The following is a 15,542-nucleotide window of genomic DNA, read 5'->3' as shown; positions in this document are numbered from 1 at the left end:
AATACCAAGACAAGAGAACTTAAAACAATTTGTGTTTTAAGTGTGACTCCAAAGCATTCTGACAGTTCACAGAGTTATATTCAAATTTTTGGTTTTCTTATATTACTAATATTAGGTTTTTTTTTTTTTAAATTGCAATAGGAAATTGCTGCACGAGTAAATCAATCAGCTCTGGAAGCAGTCACTCCTTCTCCATCATTCCAGCAGAGACATGAGAGCCTGCGGCCAACAGGGTAAGTTATCAGACTCTGGGTTATTTAAAGAACTCTCTGGGCTATTTAAAATGTTACTCTTTACATTAATACTAAATAGTTCACCAAACAATATAACAAAATATTTAAAAATTGGCACTAGAGCTGGTAAAAGATTCCAGATTTCTGTAGCATTTCCAGTGATTTTCTGTTAGGAAGTGATTCATGTTTTTGAATTTAATAATTGAAAGTAGGAAGTTTGTTGTTTAGCTCTTCTCACTGATTTATTTTAAAAGTGTGTTTTCTTTTCTCATAGTTTTTTTGATTTTCAAACTAGAAAATTAATTGCTATGCCTTCTCATTTTCCTTTGTTTTTAGACAATCTCGGCCACCAGCAGTACGAACCAGCAGTTCGGGATCCTTAGGATCTGAGTCCACAAGTTTGGCTGCTCTTTCTCTAGATTCCCTTGTTGCCCCAGACACTCCAATACAATTTGACATCATTTCTCCTGTGTGTGAAGATCAGCCTGGCCAGGTGAAAGCTTCTAGCCAGGGAAGCAGGTGGGTGATGGCATCACAGGGTTGTTGTGCTCTGGTTTGTAAGTTTTATGACTCCATTTCTACATTTGAGAATCATTTTTCACATACAATAGTACAATTGCTGTACTGTACTTTCTTTGTTTTCATTACCTAACATAATTCTGATAGTATTAGAAAATGATCATGATGGCTTCTCTGTGTCTGTCTGCTACCTCAATTAAAGAAGTTAAGATAATTTAGTTTAAAAATATTTTAATTCTGAGTTCCTCACTATTTCTACTTCTTGGGTATTTGCTCTTAAAACTGCTGAGGAAAATTGACAGTCCTGTCTTTAACTTGTGATGATATTTTACAAATTCTTAGGGGTAACAAAATTTGCTATAGATTCGTTAGAGAATATTTTCTTGTATAAGAAATGTCCAGTAAGATATTTAACAGTATCATTTCTGAGATACAATTAGGTGAATGAACCTTAAAGACTGTATGTTGAATGAAATGTCAGAAACAGAAATACAAATATTATCAGGCCTCACTTATCTGGACTAACTATAATATGAAAACTTGGTGAACTGAAGTAGTTGAGAACATGGGTTATCAGGTTGGGGCCTATTGTAAAGGGTCCTAGATTGTTAGCAGTCACATATATTCAGGAGTTGTAACTGTTATTTCTTTTTTTTTGTTTGTTTTTTTGTTTTTTTGTTTTTTTTACGTGGGCAGGCACCGGGAATCGAACCCGGGTCCTCGGGCATGGCAGGCAAGCATTTTTACCTGCTGAGCCACCGTGGCCCGCCCTATAACTGTTATTTCTAAATTCTGAGTTACTGAGCTGTTTGTAAATAACCTGGTTGTTTCCAGGAACTTTAGGTATTTATGTGACACCTGAGACTTGGAGTTAGCGCTCTGAAGCTATCAAAGTCAGCATTAAGGAACTGCTTACAAAGTTGAAAAAGGGATCAGACTTCAACTAGAGATTTGAAGGAAGCTGATCTGGATAAGAATAAAGTAGCTCAGAATACAGGGTAAAGAATGATATCATCCATATTTGACTTCAACTTCCATGTGAGACCAAGGGGAGAAATGTTTATTTGCTGCAAAATTTGTATTTTCGGTAGTGCATTACCTAGTTTAACTTGTATGGTAAGTTTAATTGGATAGAATAAATACATGGAATTTGGAATAGGGTGTGAGATTTTGTTGGTTTGTCCAGGTTAGTATGATGCCCTGATATACCCCAGATCAACTAGGGCAGTGAATAAAGTATTTGCAGTGTTCCTTTGGGGGACTGGGGAGAAAGGAGGAAATATTCAACCTTCCCATTTGGAGAATTTTTGGTATACTTTTTTTTTTTTTTTTACATTTCCTATTTACTTTTTTTTAATTAATATTTTTATTGTAAACTTAAACAAACATACGAACATTCTTGACATGCAAACCTTCTTGATATGGTTACAAGCAGTGGCTCACAATATCATCATATAGTTGTGTATTCATCACCACGATCATTTTTTTGAACATTTGGGTCTCTCCAGCAAAAGAAATAAAAAAGAAAAAAAAAAAACCACAAAACCTCAAACATACCATAACCCCTTACCCCGCCTCCCTCTCATTGACCAGTGATCTCATTGACTACTGGTGTTTCAATCTACTCAATTTATTTTAATCTTTGTTCTCCCTATCATTTGTTTATTTTTTATCCAAATTCTTTACTCATCTGTCCATACCGTAGATAAAAGGAGCATGAGACACAGGTTTTCACAATCACATAGTCACATTGTAAAAGCTGTACCTTTATACAGTCGTCTTCAAGAAACATGGCTGCTGGAACATAGCTCTACAGTTTCACATACTTCCCTCTAGCCACTCTAATATATCATAAGCTAGAAAAGGGGATATTTATGTAATGTGTAAGAATAACCTCAAGGGTAACCTCTCAACTCTGTGAAATCTCTCAGCCACTGACACTTTATTTTTGTCTCATTTTTCTCTTCCCCTTTTTGGTCAAGAAGGTTTTCTCAATCCCTTGATACCAAGTCCCAGCTCATCCCAGGATTTCTGTCCCGTGCTTACACTAAATCCTGGGAGTCATGTCCCATGTAGAGTGGGGGAGGGCAGTGAGTTCATATGCTGTATGGGCTTAGAGAGAGACAAGCCACATCTGAGCAACAAATGAGGTTCTCTGAGAGTGACTCTTAGGCCTAATTTAAGTAGGTTTAGCTTATCCTTTGGGGGAAAAGTTTCATAGGCATGAACCCCAAGATCAAGGGCTCGGCCTATTGATTTGGTTGTCCCCACTGCTTGCGAAAATATCAGGAATTCTCCAAATGGGGAACTTAAATTTTTCCCTCTTTCTCCCCATTCCCCAAGGGGACTTTGCAAATACTTCTTTTTTTTTTCTTTTGCATGAGGAGGCACTGGGAATCGAACCTGGGTCTCCAGCATGGCAGGCAAGAGCTCTGTCTGCTGAGCCACCGTGGCCCACCCTGCAAACACTTCTTTATTCACTGTTCACATCACTCTGGGATTTATTGGGGCATCACACTAACCTGGACAAACCAACAAAATCTCGTGCCCTATTCAAGGTTCCATGTACTTATACGGTCAATTAAACTGTTCGTATAAGTTATTTTAGGAGATGCGCTATTCAAAATAAAAAATTTTGCACCAAATGAACATTTCTCCCTTTAGCTTCACACAGAAGATGAAGTTTTAAAATATGAATGGCCATCTGTTTTCAGCACCCTGCAATACTGACATTCCTTTGTTCTTCCTCATGCAAAAACATTTTTTTAATTTGTACATTTAATCACCATCATTGTACACTCTAGGCATTCCTAAGTCATATCATCTCAATCTTTATCATCTATCTTTCCTTTTGGTTTCATATATGCCTCCAGCCTTCTCCCTCTATCATTCTTACATTCAGCTTCATTCAGTGTGCTTACATTACTGTGCTATAATCAGGTAGTATTTACTATCCATTTCTGAATTTTTACAGTCAGTCCTGTTGCACAGTCTGTATCCCTTCGGTGCCAATTACCCAATCTTTACCCTGTTTCTATATCCTGATAACCTGTGTTTTTAACTGTTACTCTCCAAGTTTATTCATTAATGTTAGTTCATATCAGGGAGGCCATACAGTATTTGTCCTTTTCTTTGTGGCTAATTTCACTCAGCATGATGTCTTCAGGATCCATCCACATTGTTACATGTTTCATGACTTTATTCTGTTTTGCAGCTGTGTAATATTCCATTGTATGTATATACCACAGCTTGTTTAGCCACACATCCATTGATGGACATCTGGGCATTTTCCATCTCCTGGCAGTTATAAATAATGCTGCTATAAACATAGGTGTGCAAATGTCCGTTTGTGTCCTTGCCCTTGGAATAGAGGCAGTGGGATTGCTCTATACTTGGAATAGAGGCAGTGGGATGCTCTATACGGCAATTCTATACTTAGCTTCCTGAGGAACTGCCAAACTGCTTTCCACAACGGTTGTACCATTTGACATTCCCACCAACAGTGGATAAGTGTTCCTCTTTCTCCACATCCTCTCCAGCATTTATGTTTTCTATTTTTTTGATAGTGTCCATTCTGGTGGATGTGAGATGGTACCACACTGAGGTTTTGATTTGCATTTCCCTGAAGCCAGGGAAGTTGAACATCTTTTCATATGCCTTTTAGCCATTTGTATTTCCTCTTCTGAGAAGCACTGTTCATGTTTTTTGCCCATTTCTTAATTGGGTTATTTGTATTTTTGTTGTTGAGTTGAAGAATCTCTTTATATACTCTGGATACCAAACCCTTATCTAATATGTGGTTTCCAAATATTGTCTCCCATTGCGTAGGCTGTCTGTGATTCTTTTGCATATGGATATCCAGTTCTCTAAGCACCGTTTATTGATGAGGCTGCTCTGTCCCAGGTGAATTGGCTTGACTGCCTTATCAAAGATCAGTTGTCCAAAGATGAGAGGGTCTATATCTGAACACTCTATTCAATTCCATTGGTCAATATATCTGTCTTTATGTCAGTACCATGCTGTTTTGACCACTGTAGCTTCATAATATGCCTTCAAATTAGGTAGTGTGAGACCTCCTACTCCACTTTTTTTTCTCGATATTTTTACCTATTTGGGACACCCTGCCCTTCCAAATAAATTTGGTTATTGTTTTTTCTGTTTCTGCAAAGTAAGTTTTTGGGATTTTAATTGGTATTGCATTGAATCTATTAATCAGTTTAGGTAGAATTGACATCTTAACTATATTTAGCCTTCTAATCCATGAACATGATATATCCTTCCATTTATTTAGTTCTTCTGTGATTTCTTTTAGCAATGTCTTGTAGTTTTCTCTGTATGGGTTTTTTGTATCCTTAGTTAAATTTATTCCTAAATATTGTATTCTTTTGGTTGCAGTGATAAATAGATTGTTTTTCTTGATTTCCTCCTCAGGTTGCTCATTGCTAGTGTATAGAAGCACTACAGGTTTTTGAGTGTTGATCTTGTAACCTGCCACTTTGCTGTACTCATTTATTAGCTCTAGTAGTTTTGCTATGGATTTTTTGGAATTTAAAGCATACAGTATCATATCATCTGCAAACAGTGAGATTTTTACTTCTTCCTTTCCAGTTTTGATGCCTTGCATTTCTTTTTCTTGTCTAATTGCTCTGGCTAGAACTTCCAACACAATGTTGAATAACAGTAGTGACAGTGGACATCTTTGTCTTGTTCCTGATCTTAGGGGGAAAGCTTTCAGTCTTTCCCCATTGAAGATGATGTTGGCTGTGGGTTTTTCATATATTCCCTTTATCATGTTGAGGAAGTTCCCTTTTATTCCTATCCTTTGACATGTTTTCATCAAAAAAGGGACTTGAATTTTGTCATATGACTTTTATGCATCAATTGAGATGATGTGGTTTTTCTGCTTTGATTTGTTGATATGATATTACACTAATTGATTTTCTTATGTTGAACTGTCCTGACATACCTGGAATAAATCCCACTTGGTCATGGTATATAATTCTTTTACTGTGCTGTTGGATTTGCTTTGCAAATATTTTGTTGAGGATTTTTGTATTTATATTCATTAGAGAGATTGTTCTGTAATTTTCTTATAGTATCTTTGTCTGGCTTTGGTACATGGGTGATATTTCATAGACTGAGTTAGGTAGCTTTCCCTCCTCTTCAATTTTTTTGAAGAGTTTGAGCAGGATTGGTATTAATTCTTCTTGAATGCTTGGTAGAGTTCACATGTGAAGCCATCTGGCCCTGATTTTTCTTTTTGGGAGCTTCTTGAGAACTGATTCAGTCTCTTTACTTGTGATTAATTTTTTGAGGTCGTCTGTTTCTTCTTGAGTCAGTGTTGGTTGTTCATGCCTTTCTAGGAAGTTGTCTATTACCTCTACATTTTCTAGTTATTATCATATAGTTGCTCATAAATATCCTCTCATTACCTCCTTTATTTCTGTGGGGTCAGTGGTTATATCTCTTGCACTTCTGATTTTGTTTATTTGTATCCTCTCTCTTTCTCTTTTCGTCAACCTTGCCAAGGGTCCATCAATTTTATTGATTTTTGTCAAAGAACCAACTTGTGGTTTTGTTGATTTTTCTCGATTGTTTCCATGTTCTCAACTTCATTTATTTCTGATCTAATCTTTGTTATTTCTTTCCTTTTGCTTGCTTTGGGATTAGTTTGCTGTTTTTTCTCTGGTTCTTCCAAGTGAACAGTTAATTCCTTGATTTTTCTCATCTCTTTTGATATAAGCATTTAAGGCAGTAAATTTCCCTCCAAGCACAGTTTTTGCTGCATCCCATAGGTTTCTTTTTAAAATTTATTTATTAATTAAAAAAATTTAACAAAGGAAATAAAACATTAACATATATAATCAGTAATTCACAATATTATCACATAGTAGCATATTCATCATCATGATCATTTCTTAGAACATTTGCATCAATTCAGAAAAAGAAATAAAAAGACAACAGAAAAATAAAACAAAAACAGAAAAGGAAAAAAAGAATTTTACATACCATACCCCTTACCCCTCCCTTTCTTGATCATTAGCATTTCAAACTGAACTTACTTTAACATTTGTTCCCCCTATTATTTATTTTTATTCCGTAAGTTCTACTCGTCTGTTGATAAAGTAGATAAAAGGCATCAGACACAAGGTTTTCACAATCACACGGTCACATTGTGAAAGCTATATCATTATACAATCATCATCAAGAAACATGGCTACTGGAACACAGCTCTATATTTTCAGGCAGTTCCCTCCAGCCTCTCCATTACATCTTGGATAACAAGGTGATATCTACTTAATGCATAAGAATAATCTCCAAGATAATCTCTTGACTCTGTTTGGAATCTCTCAGCCATTGACACTTTGTCTCATTTCACTCTTCCCTCTTTGGTCGAGAAGGTTTTCTCAATCCCTTGATGCTGAGTCTCAGCTCATTCTAGGATTTCTGTCCCATGTTGCCAGGAAGGTCCACACCCCTGGCAGTCATGTCGCACGTAGACAGGGGGAGGGTGGTGAGTTTGCTTGTTGTATTGGCTGGAGAGAGAGGCCACATCTGAGCAACAAAAGAGGTTCTCTTGGGGGTGACTCTTAGGCCTAATTTTAAGTAGACTTGACCTATCCTTTGTGGACTTAAGTTTCATGTGAACAAACCCCAAGACTGGAGGCTCAGCCTACAGCTTTGGTTGTCCACACTGCTTGTGAGAATATCAATAATTCACCTTGGGGAGGTTGAATTTTTCCCTGTTCTCACCATTCCCCAAAGGGGACTTTGCAAATACTTTTCCACTTACTGATCAAATCACTCTGGGATTCATCGGGGCTTCACTCTGGACAAACCAATAAAATCTAATGTCCTACCCAAGGTTCCATGTACTTATGTTGTTCAGCCAACTATCTACATAAGTTATATTAGGAGATGCACTAGTCAAAATATAAATTTTATACCAAATAAAAATTTTTTGATTTAGTTTCACACATAAGTTGAAATTATAAAATATTAATTACCATCTATTTTCAGCACCCTGCAGTAATGACATTCCTTGTTCTTCCTCATGCAAAAACATTTTAAAATTTGTACATTTAGTCATCATTATACACTCTAGGCATTCCTAGATTATACCATCTCAATCTTTAATTTCTATCTTTCTTTCTGATTTCATTTATGCCCCCAGCCCTCCTCCCTCTATCATTCTCACATGCAGCTTCATTCAGTGTTTTAACATATTTGTATTACAGTTAGGTAGTGTTGTGCTGTCCATTTCTGAGTTTTTATATTCAGTCCTGTTGCACAGTCTGTATCCCTTCAGCTCCATTTACCCAATATCTTACCCTATTTCTATGTCCTGATGGTCTCTGTTACGAATGAAATATTCCAAGTTTATTCACTAATGTCAGTTCATATCAGTGAGACCATACAGTGTTTGTCCTTTTGTTTTTGGCTAATCTCACTCAGCATAATGTCCTTAAGGTCCATCCATGTTGTTACATACTTCATAACTTTATTCTGTCTTACAGCTGCATAGTATTCCATTGTATGTATATGCCACAGTTTGTTTAGCCACCCGTCCGTTGATGGAGATTTTGGCTGTTTCCATCTCTTGGTATTTGCTATTATTTATTTTTATTCCATATGTTCTACTCATTTGTTGACAAGGTAGATAAATGGAGCATCAGACACAAGGTTTTGACATTTTGGCTGTTTTGATCTCTTTGCAATTGTAAATAATGCTGCTGGAAACATTGGTGTGCAAATGTCTGTTTGTGTCTTTGCCCTTATGTTCTTTGAGTAGATACCTAGCAGTGGTATTGCCGGGTCATATGGCAATTCTGTATTCAGCTTTTTGAGGAACTGCGAAACTGCTTTCCACAGCGGTTGAACCATTTGACATTCCCACCAACAGTGAATCAGTGTGCCTCCTTCTCCACATCCACTCCAGCACTTGTCATTTTCTGTTTTGTTGATAATGGCCATTCTGGGGGGTGTGAGATGACATCTCATTGTGGTTTTGATTTGCATTTCTCTAATGGCCAGGGACGTTGAACATCTCTTCATGTGCCTTTTGGCCATTTGTATTTCCTCTTCTGAGAGTTGTCTGTTCAAGTCTTTTTCCCATTTTGTAATTGGATTGGCTGTCTTTTTGTTGTTGAGTTGAACAATCTCTTTATAAATTCTGGACACTAGACCTTTATCTCGTGTTGTTTCCAAATATTGTCTCCCATTGTGTGGGCTGTCTTTTTACTTTCTTGATGAGGTTCTTTGATGTGCAAAAGTGTTTAATTTTGAGAAGTTCCCATTTCTTTCTTTCTTTCTTCAGTACTCTTGCTTTGGGTGTAAGGTCTATAAAACCGCCTCCAATTATAAGATTTATAAGACACTTCCCTACATTTTCCTCTAACTGTTTTATGGTCTTAGATCTGATGTTTAGATCTTTGATCCATTTTGAGTTAACTTTTGTATAGGGTGTGAGATAAGGGTCCTCTTTCATTTTTTTGCATATGGATATCCAGTTCTCTAGGCACCATTTATTGAAGAGACTGTTCTGTCCCAGGTGAGTTGGCTTGACCGCCTTATCAAAGATCAAATGTCCATAAATGAGAGGGTCTATATCTGAACACTCTATTCGATTCCATTGGTCAATATATTGATCTTTATGCCAGTACCATGCTGTTTTGACCGCTCTAGCTTGATAATATGCCTTAAAGTCAGGCAATGTGAGACCTCCAGCTTTGTTTTTTTACTCAGGATACTTTTAGCAATTCGGGGCACCCTGCCCTTCCAGATAAATTTGCTTATTGGTTTTTCTATTTCTGAAAAGTAAGTTGTTGGGATTTTGATTGGTATTGCATTGAATCTATAAATCAATTTAGGTAGAATTGACATCTTAATTATATTTAGTCTTCCAATCCATGAACACGGTATGCCCTTCCATCTATTTAGGTCTCTTGTGATTTCTTTTAACAATTTCTTGTAGTTTTCTTTGTATAGGTCTTTTGTCTCTTTAGTTAAATTTATTCCTAAATATTTTATTCTTTTGGTTGCAGTTGTAAATGAAATTCATTTCTTGATTTCCCCCTCAGATTGTTCATTACTAGTGTATAGAAATACTACAGATTTTTGAATGTTGATCTTGTAACCTGCCACTTTGCTGTACTCGTTTATTAACTCTAGTAGTTTTTTGTGGATTTTTCAGGGTTTTTGACAAATGGTATATCTTCTGCAAACAGTGATAGTTTTACTTCTTCCTTTCCAATTTTGATGATTTGTATTTCTTTTTCTTGTCCTATTGCTCTGGCTAGAACTTCCAACACAATGTCGAATAACAGTGGTGATAGTGGACATCCTTGTCTTGTTCTTGATCTTAAGGGGAAAGTGTTCAGTTTTTCCCCATTGAGGATGATCTTAGCTGTGGGTTTTTCATATATTCCCTGTATCATTTTAAGGACGTTCCCGTGTATTCCTATCCTTTGAAGTGTTTTCAACAGGAAAGGATGTTGAATTTTGTCAGATGCCTTCTCTTCATCAGTCGAGATGATCATGTGATTTTTCTGCTTTGATTTGTTGATATGGTGCGTTACATTAATTGATTTTCTTATATTGAACCATCCTTGCATACCTGGGATGAATCCTACATGCTCATGATGTATAATTCTTTTAATGTGTTGCTGGTTTGATTTGCTAGAATTTTGTTGAGGATTTTTGCATCTCTATTCATTAGAGAGATTGGTCTGTAATTTTCTTTTTTTGTAATATCTTTGCCTGGTTTTGGTATGAGGGTGATGTTGGCTTCATAGAATGAATTAGTTAGCTGTCCCTCCTCTTCAATTTTTCTGAAGAGTTTGATCAGAATTGGTACTAATTCTTTCTGGAATGTTTGGTAGAATTCACATGTGAAGCCATGGTCCTGGACTTTTCGTTTTGGGAAGGTTCTTAATGACTGATTCAATTTCTTTACTTGTGATTGGTTTGTTGAGGTCGTCTATTTCTTCTCCCGTCAAAGTTGGTTGTTCATGGAAGTTGTCCATTATATCTACATTGTTGTATTTATTAGCAAAAGTTGTTCATAGTATCCTGTTATTACCTCCTTTATTTCTGTGGGTTCAGTGGATATGTCTTCTCTTCCGTTTCTGATCTTATTTATTTGCATCCTCTCTCTTCTTTTTGTCAATCTTGCTAAGGGTCCATCAGTGTTGTTGATTTTCTCATAGAACCAGCTTCTGGTTTTATTGATCCTCTCAGTTGTTTTCATGTTCTCGATTTCATTTACTTCTGCTCTAATCTTTGTTATTTCTTTCCTTTTGCTTGCTTTGGGATTAGTTTGCTGTTCTTTCTCTAGTTTCTAAGTGGACAGTTAATTCCTCGATTTTTGCCCTTTCTTCTTTTTTGATATAGGCATTTAGGGTAATGAATTTCCCTCTTAGCACTGCCTTTGCTGCGTCCCATAAGTTTTGATATGTTGTGTTTTCATTTTCATTTGCCTCGAGATAGTTACTGATTTCTCTTTGTAATTTCTTCCTTGACCCACTGGTTGTTTAAGAGTGTGTTGTTGAGCCTCCACATATTTGTGAATTTTCTGGCGCTCTGCCTATTATTCATTTCCAAATTCATTCCTTTATGATCTGAGAAAGTGTTTTGTATAATTTCAATCTTTTTAAATTTATTGAGACTTGCTTTGTGACCCAGCATATGGTCTGTCTTTGAGAATGATCCATGAGCACTTAGGAAAAGGTGTATCCTGCTGTTGTGCGGTGTAATGTCCTGTAAATGTCTGTTAAGTCTAGCTCATTTATTGTAATATTCAAATTCTCTGTTTCTTTATTGATCCTCTGTCTAGATGTACTCTGTCCATTGATGAGAGTGGGGAATTGAAGTCTCCAACTGTTATGGTAGATGTGTCTGTTTCTGTTTTCATTGTTTGACACATGTATTTTTGAGCATTCTCGTTTGGAGCATAAATATTTATGATTGATGATTGTTATGTCTTTGTGCTGAATTGTTCCTTTTATTAGTACATAGTATCCTTCTTTGTTTCTTTTTACTGTTTTACATTTGAAGTCTAATTTGTTGGGTATTAGTATAGCTACTCCTGCTCTTTTCTGATTGTTATTTGCATGAAATATCTTTTCCCAACCTTTCACTGTCAACCTGTATTTATCTTTGGGTCTAAGATGTGTTTCTTGTAGACAGCATATAGATGGGTCCTGTTTTTTAAATCCATTCTGCCAGTCTATGTCTGTGGATTGGGGATTTCAATCCATTAACATTTAGTGTTATTACTGGTATTTAGTGTTATTATTGGTATAAGGATATGGGATGTATGAGTCTTTTCTTTATTTGTTTTGCTGGGGTGATGCAAATGTTCTAAATAATGATCATGGTGATGAATACACAACTATGTGATGATATTGTGAGCCACTGATTGTATCTGTGTATGGACTCTGTGAGTCAGTGTGCGAAGATGTCAGTGAAAACATTAAATCCAAACAAAGTTATCACCGCTATGATTAGTGAGCCATTTTTGTTTAAATAATGAGAACTGTCCTTATTAAAGCAATTAAAAGTTTTATTTTCTTTGGCTTCAGATGAAAGCAACATGACTAAGGCAAATTAGGGCCACATCAGGCAAATCAGGGGCTACATCATTATTGAATAGGTTGCACACCTAATACATAAATATATATATAAATACATACATCCCATACTCTTTACCCCCACTTCATCGACCATTAGTATTTCCATCTACTCAATTCAATTTACCCCTTATCCCTCCTATTTATTTTTCATCCATATTTTTTTTAAATCTTCTGTACATACCCTGGATAAAAGGATCATCAGACACAAGGTTTTACAATCTCACAGTCACATTGTAAAAGTTGTATACTGGTATAATTCCAGTATTACAGAAAATATATGAATTTGGAATACATGGCTATATATGTATTTTTTTCTTGTACGTATACACACACACATACACACACACACAGAAGAAAAAGTAATTTTTTTTACTATATAAATACTTAGCATTTGATGTAGTAGGTCAGACATGTATTAAGGAGCCAACATTATTTTAGAACCATTTGCTCTGTTTGCTTCTCGAACCTACTTCAAATTGTACTTTTCTTCTTTCATTGTGAGTATGCCAAGCTCCAGATACACTGAGGAGGGAGGTAGCTTCCATCTCCAGTTCACTTTTGTTCTTGCATCTTATTATACAGATTGAAATACAGATTAAAAACTGGAATGTTCACATCCTTATAGTTAACTGTGCCATGTATTTAAAGAAACTGAGAAGAGATTTTCATAATAGCGGTAAATCCTTGGCATTTTTTCATGTAGCTAGGATTGAAACTAAATCACCTGTTTCTCTGTGCAAGGTTATTTAAATTCAGGAACTTTTGCAACGTGGTTCATTATACTAGTGTTTTTTTTTCCATGTGTATAGTTAAACTTCCAGTCCATCTGTGTCTTCTAAAATGCACCAATATTGGGTTCAGCCTATTAATTCATTTAATGTGTGGAGGCAGGGGCCTTGATCATAATAATTTGGTCATCAGTAGTATTCTTTAATGAGGTGGGGGTATTTTTAGAGCTTTTCTTTTTTAAATGCATAAGGTTTTGCAACTCTTAGTTTTTAACTCTTGTTTTAATGATTGTGATTTCTTCCATGTTGCTCATGGGATTTCTAAAATTTCTAAAATTTTCAGGCGTACAAATCCATTTGGAGAATCTGGAGGAGGTACAAAATCTGAAGCTGAAGGTAAAACAGACATGCAGCGTTCTTGCACTTCAGAAACTCTTCTCAGCAGTAACTGAAGAATTTGTCATTTACATTTGTGCTGCTATGCTCAGTTTTAATGTTGTCTTTACTTCAAACTTTATTTATTCATAGTGCTTTTAAAGCAACAGAACGTTACATGATTTAAGATGTTATTCACACAAAATTATAAAATGACACATTTTTGATCACCTCGTCAAGTTCTCCAATGCATAAGTTATTCTTTAAATTTTTCCTAACAGCTCATGTTTCCCTTCTGGTAGTGGAGCATAGTTTTTATTTTATTTTTTTCCCTTCTTCCAGTAGTCGTAATACTGGAACCATATAATACTGGTATAATTCCAGTATTACAGAAAAATTATAAGAATGAAATTGTTTTTGCCCAGAACTACAAAATCCTGAAGTGAATTTGAGACCTTCATTTTCCTATAATGTAAACACTGTAGTTTGGAGTTATTGCTAAATACTTACACATTTTTCACTGGCAAGTCTATTAGGAAGCAGTGTATGTATTCTTTAGGAAAAGAAATGTAGGATTTGAAAATATATAATGTACCTTGTTCTCTTTAGATTCTATTCTTCATCAGTTATTTATTGTCCGGTTCCTTGGTTCTATGGAGGTGAAATCAGATGACAATCCAGATGTTGTTTACGAAACAATGCGCCAGATCTTAGCTGCCCGAGCCATCCATAATATTTTTCGTATGACAGAATCACATTTATTAGTCACTTGTGACTGTTTAAGGTAATCACTCCCTTAAAAAAAACTACGAAAAAAGGTTTATATAATTTCAGCCTAATTGACATTTGTTTTCCACATTTTCAATGATTATTTTAGGTTAATTGATCCACAGACACAAGTTACAAGACTCACGGTGAGTTCTACATGTTTAGAGCTTTACTATAAGCCCTTCTTGCAGATACATATCTTATATCATTATAATAATCCTGATCCTGCTTATTCAATTTTGGTAGTTTTGATTATGATTGGTGTTGAGGTTATTATGTATGGTTAAATCTGTGGCCATGTCTCTGTTATGTTATTATTTGAATTCCACATAACTTGAAGAATCATTGCTATCTGTTGTGATGTTTAGTCTTTAATCCCTTAGGGAGCATATCTTACACACCAACGAAACTAACAGTGGGAATTAAAAGGCAAATATATTGAGTTTATTTTATAATTATTTTGAAATAACTGGAAGTATGTGTTCCTATTTAATTGTTTAATATTATAGATATTTTTGTTATTGAATTTGACTTTGCAAAATGTGTTAATAAAACACATTCAGTGTTCAGCCTCTTATTCTGCTTGGTAATCTTAACTGAGTATGACATTATTTGTCTTTGGATTCCCTGCCTGAAAAAGATTGACTATAATGTTCTATATCTGATATTTGTATAATTTAGACTGTGAGTTTGTTATATATGAGGGCTGCTATAATGATGTGAAAATTTCATGTTTGCTCCTGATTATTTTCTCTGGCAGTTTCCATTACCCAGTGTAGTTTTGTATGCTACACACCAGGAAAATAAGCGGCTCTTTGGATTTGTGCTTCGGACATCAGGAGGGAGAAGTGAGAGTAACCTGTCATCAGTCTGCTATATATTTGAATCAAACAATGAGGGGGAGAAGGTAAATAGCATTTCAAAATGCGTTTTTGTTGTGAAATATGGATCATAGTCACAGTTCTTACTACAATTTCTGGAAATAACTCCCAAACTTTGCCTGGTCTGATAGTGCTGCTTGACCCAAGTGTATTGCTTTGAATAGATCTGAACTGGCAGTTGTGTCTTCTTTCTAACTCCATAGACCTGTATCTTCCTGTCTACTGATATCTGGTGCAATCTTCTTGCTCTGTTAACTTATCCTGGGAACGGAGTATATTCCCTTAACCAGTCGTTTTCAGATGCCTTCAGTTTAGAGCAGTAGCAGCTCACTTAATTCTTTGCAGGCCTTTCTGTTTCAGTAATGAATTTGATATAAGTGGGGAAAGTGAAAGGGGTGAGAACCT

General features: G+C 35.7%; 1 protein-coding gene across 4 annotated transcripts in view; it reads left to right on the top strand.

Annotated features, from left to right (window-relative positions):
- The window catches only part of APPL1 (adaptor protein, phosphotyrosine interacting with PH domain and leucine zipper 1), a 62,689-nt gene that overhangs the window by 40,764 nt on the left and 6,383 nt on the right, over window positions 1-15,542 (top strand). For all 4 annotated transcript variants that reach the window (XM_077128924.1, XM_077128927.1, XM_077128926.1 and 1 more), the window contains 6 exons: window positions 142-233; window positions 570-752; window positions 13,457-13,509; window positions 14,098-14,272; window positions 14,366-14,402; window positions 15,017-15,163. In XM_077128924.1, coding sequence (XP_076985039.1) covers window positions 142-233; window positions 570-752; window positions 13,457-13,509; window positions 14,098-14,272; window positions 14,366-14,402; window positions 15,017-15,163 — 687 coding nt within the window. The remainder of the gene's footprint in view (window positions 1-141; window positions 234-569; window positions 753-13,456; window positions 13,510-14,097; window positions 14,273-14,365; window positions 14,403-15,016; window positions 15,164-15,542) is intronic.

The sequence above is a fragment of the Tamandua tetradactyla genome, chromosome 15, assembly GCF_023851605.1.
Source record: "Tamandua tetradactyla isolate mTamTet1 chromosome 15, mTamTet1.pri, whole genome shotgun sequence".
NCBI classification, from domain to species: Eukaryota; Metazoa; Chordata; class Mammalia; order Pilosa; family Myrmecophagidae; genus Tamandua; species Tamandua tetradactyla.
Note: the sequence above shows the minus strand (reverse complement) of the source record. Positions and strands in the feature narration are given on the sequence as shown.